General features: G+C 33.3%; 2 protein-coding genes across 2 annotated transcripts; both read right to left on the reverse strand.

The window, feature by feature from the left end:
- Positions 1-2,352: 2,352 nt before the first annotated feature.
- LOC106298677 lies at positions 2,353-3,175 on the reverse strand. The gene has a single exon (XM_013734819.1). It carries the CDS (start codon positions 3,053-3,055, stop codon positions 2,603-2,605), a length of 453 nt encoding a protein of 150 aa, XP_013590273.1. The 5' UTR covers positions 3,056-3,175; the 3' UTR covers positions 2,353-2,602.
- Positions 3,176-8,472: 5,297 nt separating this feature from the next.
- LOC106298707 lies at positions 8,473-12,102 on the reverse strand. The gene is made up of 10 exons (XM_013734848.1): positions 11,943-12,102; positions 11,531-11,757; positions 11,210-11,440; positions 10,911-11,130; positions 10,720-10,829; positions 9,735-9,937; positions 9,551-9,654; positions 9,024-9,211; positions 8,757-8,956; positions 8,473-8,679 (listed from the first exon to the last, which is right to left on the reverse strand). The coding sequence occupies exons 2-10, from the start codon at positions 11,673-11,675 to the stop codon at positions 8,485-8,487; spliced, it is 1,596 nt and encodes a 531-aa protein (XP_013590302.1). The 5' UTR covers positions 11,676-11,757; positions 11,943-12,102; the 3' UTR covers positions 8,473-8,484.
- Between the last annotated feature and the right edge of the window lie 2,875 nt (positions 12,103-14,977).

Genomic DNA, 14,977 nt, shown 5'->3' on the forward strand with positions numbered 1-14,977 from the left:
TTTTTAAAAAATAAAAACTCTTCCAAAATTTTCTAAAAACTTAAAAATATTTTTAAAATTCCAAAAAATTTAAAAATAAAGAATTTTTTTATAAAATTAATTTTGAAATTAAAATAGAAAATAAAATTTTATTTTTTCTTTTCAAAAAAACACGAACTTTTCACGAATTGAAAAGAAAAATAAAATTTTATTTTCTATTTTATTTTCAAAATTAATTTTATAAAAAAATTCTTTATTTTTTCAATTTTTTGGAATTTTAAAGATCTTTTTAAGTTTTTAGAAAATTTTGGAAGAGTTTTTATTTTTTAAAAAGAAAAATAAAATTTTATTTTTAATTTTAATTTCTAAATTAATTTTATAAAAATCTTCTTTATTTTTTTAATTTTTTTGGAATTTTAAAGATCTTATTAAGTTTTTAGAGAATTTTTATAATTTAATATGTACCAAATAAAAGTAAACATGTTAGTAAGTACATTGAAAGTGCCAGTAGCCCAGTGGTAAAATACCTTGTCATTTGACCAACCAACCTGGGTTCAAATCCAGGGATCTACATATTTTTAATTTCAAATCATGTAAAACGACGTCGTTTCATCTCATTTGAAAACGACGTCGTTTCACTGAACGCCAACAATAAACGACGTCAAATATTTCTGTTAAATTTGTTGACGGCGTGCTAAATTGGCAAGTCAGCGAAAACATTGTTAATTAATTCTAAAGTCAATGAAAGTTTGGTGTTTTTTTGGTCAGTCTAAAAGTTTATGTTTCTTTTGGCAATTCGTGCAAAGTTGGGGTTTTTTTGGTCGAATTCTCAATTTTTTTTCTTTTCTATGGCTGCTCGAAATTAAAATTGCTGAAACACTTATATTTGGGTTTAGAAAATTTATATGTATATCACTAAAAAGTTTCAAATCTAAAACTGAAATCTTACTGCAAAAATATTTATAGTCACTTCAAAACATATATATAATAGAAACTCTATAAATTAATACATAATGAATTAATAAAATAAATTTATTAATAACTTTTGTCGATTCTAGGTTAAATAAATTTAACATATGACGCAAATTGATAAAATAATAAGATAATAATTTTAGAAGATTACATATGTATATAATCCCATTATAATCATAAATTAATTCATTATATATGTAGTTTATATAAAGATAATAATATATTGTATTGTTTGTTTTATATTTACAATGAAATATATTTCTATTTTTCTTAAGATTTCATAATATATGGATGATAATTAATAAAATTACATATCAAACATATTTTAATTATAGGTTACATATTTCATAAACTTTAAACAATAAAAATTATTAAAGTTAAATTCATAAAAAATGAATATATAAACAGTGAAATCAAATATTTTTCTTGTTTCATAAAAACACATATTCTAAGATATATAAATCTAGAAAATGATCTTTATAAATTAATAATATATTAAAAATTTGTTTGAAATACACTAACTTATATACTATTCTCAAAAATACACTTAATAAAAATACTCTAATATTTGAGTTTACAGTTTAATGATTATTTTTAGTATTTATGGGGTAAGGTTAGATTTATAAAATTTTATAAATAATTTTAAACATCTATAAATGATTTAGGAGATTTAATTTTATCCTTTTCATAATAAATTTAAAGTATTTATGAAAATAATTAGAGAAATTGCCTAAGATAACTTTTTTAAGTTTTTGTCACAAAAATAGCTAGCAATGAGAAAAATGACTAAAAGAAATTTTACTAGAAGGTAAAAGTATATTTTTACCCTAGGGTTAACTAATCTAGATTTAATGTTTAGAGTTAAGGGGTGGAGATTTTTTAGAAGGTTTGTTCAAAAAAAAAAAGATGGGGTTTTAGGGATAAGATTTCAAATTTTAAAAAATAAAAAATAAATATTAAAAATTTCAAAATACAAAGAGACTATTTTGTTCATTTTCTTTTTTTATAACTATTTTTGTGACAAAAAATTAAAATAGCTATTTGAGAGAATTGTCCAAATAATTATCATTTAAATATAAATTTGAAAAATGATATAAAATTAGATTTAAAATTAGAATTTCCTTAAAATATTACAGTTTCAATAATATTAATTTATAGAGTTTTTACCGTGGTTTTAATTCTAGGTCACTGAATATAAAGCGGTTCATTCAAATCAAATCAGACCCAAAATCATATGATCCTACTGAATTCAATTACATTATTAGTGGCTGAAAATGGGCTACACCGGACCCATAACCATATATTTACGTTTTTTACAAATTGACAGGAGGATAATAAGATAGAATGTAATTTTCAGCTTTTTCATTATTAATTAATCAAAAATCAGAATCTCAGATTCTCTTTTCACAATGAGTTTGGATTTGATTCAGCAAAATATAGAGGATCTACATAGCAATAATTAAAGACCAAACAAAATAAAATCCTTGATCTTCTGAAGATGTGAATCCAAACTATTTATTGTTTGATCTGATATGATCTGATCTTGTCTGAATTCCGACAGATGCTTTCAGTTTCTCTCTTACCAAATCTGAAGATTGAAAGGTTCTTGCTTAGCCCACAAGTTACAACAAGAATCAAAAACATCAATCAATTAATCATACTTTTCTCTCCATGAATAAACAAGAAAGAAAACCCAAGAGATCCCTAAAGCTATATCTCCAAGAGCTTGCTTAGGCCATTCATAAGCAAGATCCTCAATCTTCCACTCAAACAAAACCCTCCAAGAAGCCATCAACACGTAGAGAATCACAGACCCTCCAGCGAAGAAGCTATGAAACTCTCTGTCTTTAACGAAAGATACCATGAACAGTATCAAACCAATCGCAAAGAGAAGCAAACCGGAGAAAGACTGAGAAATCTGAATGAGTAGCTCATCGTGCGGCGTTGATCCTTTGAGTTTGCTAGCGATCTCACTTCCTGGTCCGAAGATGGAAGCTTTCTCTGTGTAGAACATCATTAGAGTTCCACTTGTCAGAGCGATGACTGAATGGAGTATACAGATTACACGAAAGAGAGATGGGTTCATTGAAGCTGATGTAGTCATGGAGAAGAAGATGAATGAATGAAAGGAGAGAGGTATGGACTATGGCTTTTGGGAGGAGAGATGATCTGATTTGGAGATTTGGACTTTGATAGATTCCATGATTTTGATTTCTTTAATCTTATATATATAAACTCTTTACTATTTAAATATAATTTATAAGTTTCTTGGGTTGATGTGGGTCACTCTTTGGACAATTTCGTTTCTTTTTCTTCTAGAAAAGCTAGACAATTCCTAAGTAAGTCTTGATTATGATTTAAATTATTAAAATGTGTAATTAATTATTTTCTTTTTTTTAACACTGATTAAATTAACTTTCAAAGAGACCATGAAGGTTCTAACAACAGAACATACCATAGAAGCCAGACTAGGTGATCACCCAAGAAAAACAAATTACTGAAAAAAAATATAAGACACTGAGCTCTAGATAGGATAGATGTCAATACACTTCCGAGCCTAAGTAAAAATAAAGAGAGAGGAAGCCTTGTTCCTGCAAGTCAAGTCCGAGCTTCACGCTCTATGCTACGGGGTCCGCCTGCTGCTATATAGGAGTGATAGCGATGATCGTTAGTAACACTCTTCGCTACCTCCTGAGCCACAATATTCTTCTCTTGCACACAATGATAGAAGCTCAAATCTTGTAAGTGACGGAGTCTTGCATAAATTACATACATAAGGTGCTGATGTTGAGAAAAACCAGAAGGGTTTAGGAACATTTCCCTACCCAAAGTACAAGTCGATTCAAAAAGAATATTCTGCTGGCGGGTGTTGATCATATTCATATCACTTACAGCCCAGTGCATGGCCATAAGCTTAGCTTCTCTTTTTGTCTCTACGTTGGAGAAAGACCGTCGACTACGGTCCAGTTTCCTTTGTCGTCACGTAAGATCCAAGCAACTCCACAGTTAGTTTGAGCATCTAACCAAGAAACACCAATGTTGCATTTTAGGTATCCATGAGGGGGGGGTTTGACCATGCCATGGTGCTTACTGGACCGTTTTCTAATTGTTGTACCTCATCTGTCTGAGCCGTATTAAGTTCAAACCAAACCGCCGCTTCTGCTCTAGCTTTACTGAGGACTGTAGCAGAGGAGTATTGTGTTTTCTCAAAGGCCAAACCATTCCTCGCCTTCCATATATGCCAGAGGATCCAAAAAAAAGAGATTGTGTCGCTATCTTTTGGAGATTTCCTGCTCAGTTCCAAAAGATGATACACATTGAGGAACACAGAGTTCTAAGAAAAACCTGCTACCGGGAGTTTGATCGAAGACCTTTTCCAAGTGTCCTTCGCCATAGGGCAAGAGAAAAGTAAATGGCAGATCGTCTCAATACCTCCATTGCACACTGTACAAGTAGGATCTACCAGAATACCTCTACTATGAAGTCTTTCCATGACCGCCAGAGCCCCAGAGAGAGCTTTCCAAAGAAAATGCTTGATTTTTGCAGGAGCACGGATCTTCCACATAGACTTCCAAAGATATTTCTCCAGGGGTGGAAGAGAAGGGATAGAACTACCATCTTCCTCAGGTAGGGAGTCTACAAATCTGTACCCACTTCGTGATGTGTAGATTCCATCTTTCGTGAAACCCCACTTATACCCATCTTCCTGCATCCTGTTTGGTCTCAAGCGAAGGATGATCTCAGTATCATGATTTGTAAATGTTCTTCTTACAAGAGTTGCATCCCAGGCAGGTGAATTAGGGAGCAGCAAGTCTGAAATTGTCAGCGTTAGATCAATGACACTGTCCTGTCTGTAGTTAGGAGTCCTCGGTATTGGGTCTATGATCCAATTGACAGACCACACATTAGAGCTCCCACCATTGCCAATGTCTCTAACCAAACCTTTGCTCAGCAGATCTCTACCATGTAAAATGCTTCTCCACGCATATGAGGGCCTAGAGCCTAGACCGCTCTGCAAGAAATCATTGTTTGCAAAATACCTACTTTTGAGAACTCGAGCCACCAGAGAGTTAGGATTACTCATGATCCTCCACGCTTGCTTTGCCAAAAGAGATTGATTGAATTTGGTGATGTCATGGAAACCCAAACCTCCTTATCTCTTTTGCTTACATAGTTTCTTCCACGCCACCCAAGGTATTTTCCTTTTACCATTACCTCAACCCCACCAGAAGTCTGTCATGGCGCTAGTGATCTTAGTATACACATCTTCAGGGAGTTTAAAGATGGACATTGCGTATACAGGAAGCGACATGGCGATGGATTTGAGTAGGACCTCTTTCCCGCCAAGAGATAGTGATTTTGCAAACCATCCATGGAGTCGAGCTTGCAGTTTCTCTCTTATAAAACTCAGAAGATCTCTTTTCGAGCCTTTGAAACACTCCGGAAGTCCCAAGTAAGTACCTTCTCCACCTTCCGTTGTGATGCTCAAGATTTGCTTGACTTGATCTTTCAGCGTGTTGGGAACCTGAGCTCCAAAGATAATAGAAGATTTTTGAAAATTAATCCTGTGGCCCGACGTTTCTCCATAGGCTTTGAGACATTCAACTACTTCTTTGCTTTCAAGTTCGTTTGCTTTACACATAAGTAAACTGTCATCTGCAAAGAGCATATGATGAACCCTTGGCCCAGAGGATGACATTCCAATTCCAGTGAGGAGACCACTTGCTTCAGAGTGATTAAGCTTGCTCACCAAAGCTTCAGCACAGAGTATAAAGAGAAAAAGAGACAATGGATCACCTTGTCTTAGCCCACGCTCCGGTTTAATAAAGACATGGGCCTTACCGTTGAGCAAAATGGAGTAAGAGACAGTTTTGATACACGCCATGACCCATCGAATCCAAATCTGAGCAAACCCCATCTTCTCTAGCAACTCCTCTAAGAAACACCACTCTACTCTATCATAAGCCTTGGACATGTAGTCTTGATCGCCATAAAGTCCTTGGAGATCGCAGCGTTAGTCCTCAGTCCGTGTACTAACTCATGAGCAATCACAATGTTAGCTGAGATGAGGCGACCTTGGACGAAAGCACCTTGAGTGTCAGAGATAATGCACGGGAGAATGCATTTCAAACGATCGCAGAGTATCTTCGAAATGATCTTGTACTGCACTGAGCACAAACTGATTGGTCTCATATCACCCATCCGTGTTGAATTTGAGATCTTAGGAAGTAGGCTCAACTGCATGTGGTTCCAACTTGTAGGGATGATCGAGCTCTTAAAAAAGCCTTGTATCTCTTCGATCAATTGTGTACCAACTACGTGTCAGTACCGTTGATAGAAGATACCAGAAAACTCATCTTCTCCAGGAGAACTATTACCACAAATTGAAAGGGCGGTTATGTGTATCTCCTATGTTGTTATCTCTTTACGCAAAGCTTCGTTCATCTCAGAAGTGATGCGTTCAGAGAAACCTGTGAATAAGCTTTCCAGATCATGAGGGTTTGAGCTCATGAATAAGTCACGGTAGAACTCCGTCGCTACATGACCTTTAGCGCCTTCCGAATAGTCTCAGTTCCATTGTCGTCTATCAGCATCAGTACCCTATTCTTGGCTTTCCTTCCTTTCACACAGTTGTGGAAGTAAGCTGTGTTACGATCACTTTCACGCAACCACTGCTCCCTGCATTTTTGGCGCCAAAAAAGTTCCTCTTCTCTGTAAGCTTTACCAAGCTCAATTTTTATGTTCTTCAGAAGAGCATCATCAGAGTAAGGTTTGCTGATCTCTTTCTCCAAATCCACTTGCAGCTGTTGTGTATTGATTCTGGCATTACTTGTTGAGCGTTTCTTCCATTTAGATAGTTCTCTCCTACAATTTTCAATCCTCTCCATAATGCTTACTCGTCTTCCCGACATCTCTTTGCACCAACCTTTTCTCACTGCTCCCTCGACTCCTTGTTTACCCACCATGCGGCTGTCAAAATAGAATCTCCCTCGGTATGCAGCTTCACTCTCCAGCGCAAAGCCTACCCTCAGGGGTCTATGGTCAGAGCCATACATGGCCATATACTCAACATGGGACCTTGGGAACATACGGTACCATTCATCATTTCCAAAGCAACGGTCTAGCCTGCATTGCACCCAAGTATTGTCTCTCTTTTCAGCCCAAGAAAGCGGATTCCCAGAGCTCTTCATATCTCTGATCTTGTAGTTGTCAACTAAGTTACGAAAGTCCCAAAATGTGGAGTCATTACGCACCACCCCTCCAAGTTTCTCCTCATTACTTAGGAGCTCATTAAAATCACCCACCAGCATCCACGGGTCGTCTCTGCCCATTCCTATATCACTTAAGCGTTCCTAAACAGTCAGTCGTCTCTTTTTCACTGAGTCTCCGTAGACACACGTCAATTTTTAATTATTTTTTATGATAGTAAGAAAAGATAGGATTGCAATTTTATATTATTCTTTTCCTGAAATTTGAGGTGGAGAAATAACTGAAAGATTCTTGGCAAAAAAACAAAATAAAAATAATTGAAGAAATAAATATAGATGGGGTCCAAGAACGCATCGGCATGGACTCGGCTCTTGGAGTTATATGATACTCCATAACTTTTTGTTCTAATTAATAGATTTTTAAAATTTTCACATATAATAAAATAAAATTTAATTGTAAATACTTATTTTTGTGATTACTAATTTCTGTAATTTTAAACTAATAGTAATTAAATACTTACTATTTTGAAGTTTACTAGTTATCAACATATCATTAGTTAATAAATTAATTAATTTTTCAAAAAGATATTTCTTTTAAAAAAATTAAAACATTTTTATGTTTATTATTCAAAGAGATTATTGATGCAGAGTTTGGACTTGCACTTTTTGTAATATCTTTTCTTTTATTGAAAGATATTTTTGTGCAATAACATACATTAAAGATAGGGGATGGGATTCTAATGGATCAACCAAGGGGTGCCTAGTAGGATGTCGACCAATGGGAAAGCTACAAAATATCTAACTGAATCTGCCTTTCTTTATATGAATCTGAATTATTTTTTCTTTGGCTTTGTGAAAACATCGGCTATAATAAAAACAAAAAGGTATCCAAACGTATTTTTTAGACATGGTTGAAGGGAAGTAATTAATTATTTTAAATAAAGCAGGTAAAATGTTTGCATAAATAGCGCATTAAAGATTATCGGTTACAGAATTAAAGTTTGATCAATGCCAAGTGGAAAAGACTCCATGAGTACTACAATGACCCCACTTCGACGAAAATATCCATAGCCGACACCAATAAAAAAATGTCCACCGGTTTAATTTCGGTTTAATCTTCTACCGGTCTTAATTTCGGTTCAGTGTTCTAACACTCTCCTACATCAGAGGAACACAAAACTACTTCAACTAACATAAAAAGAAAATGGCCAAAGACTTGTCAGTTAATTTAGTTAAGACTGCAAAATTTCAAACTATACTTCAACTGTAATAATAAAAATAATTAATTTCAATAAAAATATAAAATCTTACAAACTAAAAATCTCTATCTCATGTTTCTTCCACCGGTTGAAACTTTCCGGTGACGCCTTTTTCCACGCTGTCCCGGAATCTTCTTCCCCGTGGTGGCTCTACTACCGCCAGCTTTACCACGTGGCAAAGGCAGTGGCTCAGGAAGAACCCTAGAAGAAGAAGAAGCTCGAGGAGGTTTCATGTTCATCAAAACGTCTCTATGATAAACCTGTCATCATCAAGAACACGCTAAGTCTCACCTTTTTCAGACAAAACAAACCAACTCTCTGTCTCTTTGTCTTTTACCTGTTTTACAAAGTTGCGTCTTTCACAGTCGAGGAACATATTGATACTCCAATCCACTTTCTCTCTTATCTTGTCTCTCGCAATCGCAAAACTTAATTGATCTCTTGAGGTAAACCGGTCTACTTCATTGAACCAAACACACGTGAAGAGGTTTGTGATCGGTATGTGTTCTCTTATGATTGTACAACCTTCAGGAACATCTGCAAAACCATTCAAAAACATTCAACTAACACTTTCTACAATCTTCATATGCTTAAAACCCATTACCACTTGTTATTGGAAGCTTAGCATCAGTATAAGGTGTCAGGCCTTCCTTCTTGTAGAACTCTACTTGGTAATCAATTGATGCGTTGTCGTATTTTCTCGCGGCTTTGTTTGCCTCAGCCTCCACAAACACATCAAAACGTCTGTAATGTCTCGACATTGCGATACTAGAGTTCGTTCTCCACAAGAACCTGAACATTTGAGAAGACAGATAAAGCTTTTAGCTGCTTTGGCCTGAACAAGCAATTTTAAATCATTCTACTACTTTTCAAATTTACCTTTGAATGACAATTTTCATAAATACCATAAATTTGTGATGAAAAAAAAAACTAACCATCCTAAATCGTTTACAAATGTTTAAAAATTATATATATAAATTTATAAACCCAACCCCACCCTCTAGATACTAAATTCTAAACAATAATCATAAAACGTTAAACCCAAATGTTAGAGAATTGAATATATGAAAAGTGGTATCTACTTTGTGGTATTTTAAGTAATTTCTCCAAAAAAAAAATCACTCTACTTACCTTTCAAGTATTTGGTATGGATCTACAACAAGCTGGAGCTTCGCATCAAGCCATATAGAGTACCTGATATTTGGGAATAATCTATGCAACAGAAGCTTCGGAATCTGTAAAAAAAATGCGTTAACGTATTACACAAGGAAACATACAAATCTTTGGCTAATCTATTCTCAAATCTTTCTCTAACCTTTCCATTGCGTCTTGCATCGGTGTAAGGAACGTTATGGACAACAATGATCCTCCACAACCCTACTCTCTTGTTATCATCTGAGTAACTCGAAGTGTTCTTAAGATATGAATGTGTTTCTTCGTCAATGAACATGTAAAAAGGGATGTTGTTCCTTGCCATTTCACTGATGTTCACCGGTTCTTGAATTATATCGTACTTTCCTGATAAATAAAAGATCAAATCTCCAAAATAGCACATTTCTAATTTTATATCACAAAAATAGCATCCAAAAACTAAAATGACCAAAATAGCATATTTCTAAGTTTATCCCTTGAACATTTAAATTTTTTTATTTTTCAAAATTTGAAATCTTATCCCCAAAACCTCATTTCTCAACTCTAAACCCTAAACCCTAAACTCTAAACCCTAAACCCTAAATCCTAAACCCCACCCTTTAACTCTAAACCCTAAGTTTGTGACTTTTGATAAAACATTAAGTGCTATTTTTATGACTTTTGACCTTGAGTGCTAGTTTGAGAACATAAACTTGATTTGGTGTTATTTTTGTCTTTTTCTCTAAATAAAAAGCAAGAAAAATTGATACTTTGCTCTTAAAAATATTATTTATAAATCGAATACCCCCGGAAATCCAATTACCCCAATATTTTTAACCGAAATATTTAAAATTATCTGAATTATCCGATATTTTTATCCGAACAATCCGGATTACCCGATATTTAAACTGAAACACCCGAATTATTTGATGTTTTCACCTATATTATCTGAAATGACCTGAAAACCCAGAACCGAACTAGAACCGAATTGTATGAGAATTTTTTTTTGGACATTAGTCATTTCCCAACTTTGCTACCCAAACCGAAACTCAAATAGCCGAACTAAATTTTGTAAATACCCGAATTGATCCTAAATTTCTAGAACCGAAAAACCAAAAACCGAAATTCCCAACGAAAGCCGAGGCCTAGTCTAAACTATATGTGTTTACCAAATATAGCTGAAGCAACAATCACATCATGGAACTGGTCCAGCTCAGGAAGGATATCTTCATCAATTTCAAATCCGGTTTGATGTACCGGTTTTGTCCCTTTGACAAACCTGCAGCAAAAAAAAACAGGGATAAGAAAAGTAAAGCTTGATGACTGGAGAAGAACATGGAGTCAAGCCCATGAAGCTTACCCGCAGTGCACTGTCATGGACTCTTTTATGTCAAAGGAGTTAGTCCTATCTTCAAGAGAAGGATAACCTCCAAACTCAGAGCCTCCTTGACCTTCTTCTTCACGCTTTACAGGACTCTCCTCATGGACATATGTCAAATTCTTGAGCACGGGAGATTCAAATGGATGCTTTGGCATATGAGCTAAGGCCTCTTCTGGAGATAGATAGCATACAGGACACGCTGAACATAATTACAAGAGCAAAAGGGTAAATGCAAGTTCCTGTAGAAGCATAGCAGAGAGAGACAAAAAAAGGCTTACGGCGTGGTCCAGGCCTTCTGAGTCCAGGTGGAGGAGGAGGAGGAAATGAAAAACTATCGCATGGATGGTGGTGGGATGGAGGAGGATGGATGATGTCTACATCACTTCCTCTAATGCCATCATCATTAGAGTTTTCAGTATAGAAAGAACTCAACTCTCTACTTAATGGTGTTTGGTTGCTAACAAAATCCATCGTCTCAATACTCTGGTGAATGATTGGACTATTACTCTCTGTTGTAATCACAATGCAAACATTAGCCATTATGAGACTCCAATATCTAAATCAAAGCCCCATTGAAGAATAAAATAAATAAATATTACCTTTGTTGATAGTGTAGGAACCCAAGATGAAGACAACAAAAGCAAGGCTGAGAAGGAGCAGCATTGCGAAACGTCTGCGTCCTAAGTACCAGCAGCATAAGAAGGAGAGAGATCTCTCCTTCTCTTTAGAATTTGAAGTGAGCATTGTTGCAGCATTATCTCTTAAACCCTTTAGATAGAAGAACTCTCATTTCGAAAAAGAACCAAACTTTTTTTTTTCTCACAAACTGCAAAAGACATTATAAAGAAACCTTTGTTGTTATTACCAAAACAGGGTTCGACAAAGACTTGCATTTGCAACCGTAAAGGAACAAACTTTAATCACATTTCGATTCAATTGAAAGTGCCCATCAGATCACTGAGCCCACAAAATCAAAGAGATACCTTAACGGAATCGAGAAAAAGAGATTACCTTTTCGAATGAATGCTGCTTTGTTCTGCTAAATTCGTTTCTGGATTTTACGAAATTAATAAATAATTTTGGTGAATTGCGTCGCTAAATTTCACTGATCCCTTCGATCTGCGGAATACATTAAGTGCATATTTTGGATTTGCCAGCGATTCAGTGTATTTCCCTGATAATCCCGTAAATGTTTTTTTTTTCCAATATTAAAATCGTTTATACATGATGGTAAATTTGTATTGATAAATGATGGTAAATGTAAATTTTAACAATTAATTCAGTGGAGATGTTTTTGTTGAGCCTATAAACTTGATCGTTTATTATCCAAAAGAAACAAAAACGGTATGGTATGTCAATCTCCAAACATCCAAACATAGTCTCAAAGAGTAATTTTAATCACTAGAATTTATGTATTGCGGGTATGAAAAATTATTAATTAGCTTAATAACAACATTATGTCCCAAAACCCTAACTTAAGTTTATTTGAGAATATTTTTCTACATGCATCACAATTTTTTTTTCTTTCAAAAATCAAAGTCTTCCTTGAAATCTCCAAAATCACATTTTTTTTCCGTTTAAATAAAGAAAAGAAATTTATTACGTCTCTTTCTTTCAGTTGATTTTAAAAAGCATACACTATTATTGACCAAAAAAAAAAACCGACACTATTAAACTTTCATGATATCTATTGTTGTTTTACTTTTACATACGTTCAGCCAAAACTAATGTTAAACTTGGTTTACTACTACTCCATCTATTTCTACAAAATAATTTTTAAAAATAAAATGCTGTTTTAAAAGTATATTTTCTATGTTCTCTATGCATTTTTAGTTAATAATAGTAAATTGCAGAAAATTACAAAAATTATATATTGAATTTCCATTGGTTGAAAATTACAAATAATAGTTAATGATAAAATATCGTGTGTTTTAATCAAACTTAATATTTTCATTATGAGGTAAAACAGCAAAACATATAATCAAAACTTAATATTTTCATTAAGAGGTAAAACACCAAAACATACAAACAAAATGATTATGAAGATGATTGGACAGAGCTGTGGATGCTGTGCACAACTTCATTTCTTTCCAAAGCACCAAAACTAAAGTACGCAAGCTGTTATTTAATTTTTGAAACCTACAACTTTTTTTTTTTTTTTGTGAAATTGAAACCTGCAACCATAATGAATTCACTCTACAATATACGACTTTGCACAACCATTTTCCTAGAGCACTAGTTTAAGTGCTTTGAGAATTTTTTCTTTCTTTTGACAAATACTATCTTTTTTCTCTCTACTAATTATATAATGGTATATTTACAATATAGGCATATAAACTACTAGAATATTATAATTATTATGTAAAGATTATGTATAACATATAAATATAAATATAATTTTTACATTTAGTGATTAAATATCATATATGGAATATATATTTACACAATAACCTTTTATAGTTATACAATAATAGTTTATATTAATTTTATCAATTTAGTTTTAATTTTGAATCACAACTTAATATCTAGTCAGCTGCATATAACAACTGTTTAAAAAAAAATCATAATCGAATTTTGATAATTATATTAAAAAATCTATAATTTAAACTATATATTAAAAAATCTTAATCTACAATTCAAAACCTACAGCTTAGATTCTACAACAAAAAAATCTAAAACTACAGCACAAAATCCTACAGCTTACATTCCACAGTAAAATATAAAGCTACAACAGTAACCAATCAGACCCGTTGTATCAACATGTCACTGGCTTACAGTGTGTGACAAATAGCTCCTTCGTCTTACGCAATAAAACATCACCTTCTTTCTATCAGCACCAACTCTTTTTGTCTTACAGACAGTTCTTCTGTACTAGAGATATCATATGTTCTTTCAGTAATAGTTGATAAACAGATAATAAACATCCGTCTACTTGGCAAAATAAGAAAATGCTTCGTCTAAAGACCCCAATAAGATCGCTTCCACTGTGTTGCTCTGACATGCGTCCGTGTTTCAAGTGAAAAAAGGTGTGAAGATAGCTCGGAGAAAATATGGGTTTCTCTAAAACGTCTTCTAATGTCTAAGTTAAACATCAATCGAGTGAGAGCGAAAGTTCAAAAAGTATATGTAGGGGTAAGATACGGGAACTACATTTATGGATCAGATTTTCTTCTGAATGTTTAGTAATATGTCGTGTGTTGGTTCATGAATCATTTTAGGGCTGTTTTTCAAACAATTTGATTTGATTTTCTTAAATGTGAGTAAAAACAGTTTTTTATCTATAAAAAGTTTCAAACATTTTTTGTTTCTAATCAGTGTTTTTAAAACCGGACCGGCTAGCAAACCGGAAATGTTTTGGGTCATGGTCATTGTTGTTCGACCGGGTTTGAACCGGGTTCGATCAGGTCTACTTAGATTAAATTAAATTTAATGATATTTTATAAATAATATGCATATTCTTCAAAAAAAAAAGATCAAATTAAAGAAAATGTTTAAATATCCATAATGCGTAGAAAAACTGAAAAATAACAATTAAAATCTAAAATCAATATGAAAATCACATTTAATCTTTTTTCGTAGATCTCATCACTCAAAATTTTCATCACCTTTAAAAAAAAATTATATACACATTAGGTAAAAAATATATTTTGAAATACAAATTTCACAAACGTAAATGTTTCAATTATTTAAAGTCTTCAAAACAAGTGATCATAAAATAAAATTTAAACAAAGTGAGAAGTAGCCACAAACAATATGTTGACGTGAATATTAAACTTTGTGAATCTTGTAATTTATGAGTTGTAGAGACGACAAAAGAAAAAGACGAGAGACGAAAATAGAAAATCGCTAAAATAAAAATGAACCTTGCTTCCAGATATTTATTGATGATAGCAATATTTTAAATATAGAGTTAAAATAAAGATTGAAAAATAATATTATCTATTTTAAAGGAAAAAAAATAAAAAAATGGATTGGAATGGATTTAAATTTAAATATCATTATAGAGATAAAAATAATATTGGTTGGAGATGCTTTCATCTCTATTT

This window comes from Brassica oleracea, chromosome C6 (genome assembly GCF_000695525.1).
Source record: "Brassica oleracea var. oleracea cultivar TO1000 chromosome C6, BOL, whole genome shotgun sequence".
NCBI lineage: Eukaryota > Viridiplantae > Streptophyta > Magnoliopsida > Brassicales > Brassicaceae > Brassica > Brassica oleracea.

Coding starts and splice junctions, on each gene's coding strand:
- LOC106298707 (XM_013734848.1), bottom strand. CDS start 11,675: ATGCTCACTTCAAATTCTAAAGAGAAGGAGAGATCTCTCTCCTTCTTA. Junction 11,131..11,209: donor CAGAAGGCCTGGACCACGCC/GTAAGCCTTTTT, acceptor AATTATGTTCAG/CGTGTCCTGTATGCTATCTA. Junction 9,655..9,734: donor ATGCAAGACGCAATGGAAAG/GTTAGAGAAAGA, acceptor TTTTTTTTACAG/ATTCCGAAGCTTCTGTTGCA.
- LOC106298677 (XM_013734819.1), bottom strand. CDS start 3,055: ATGACTACATCAGCTTCAATGAACCCATCTCTCTTTCGTGTAATCTGT.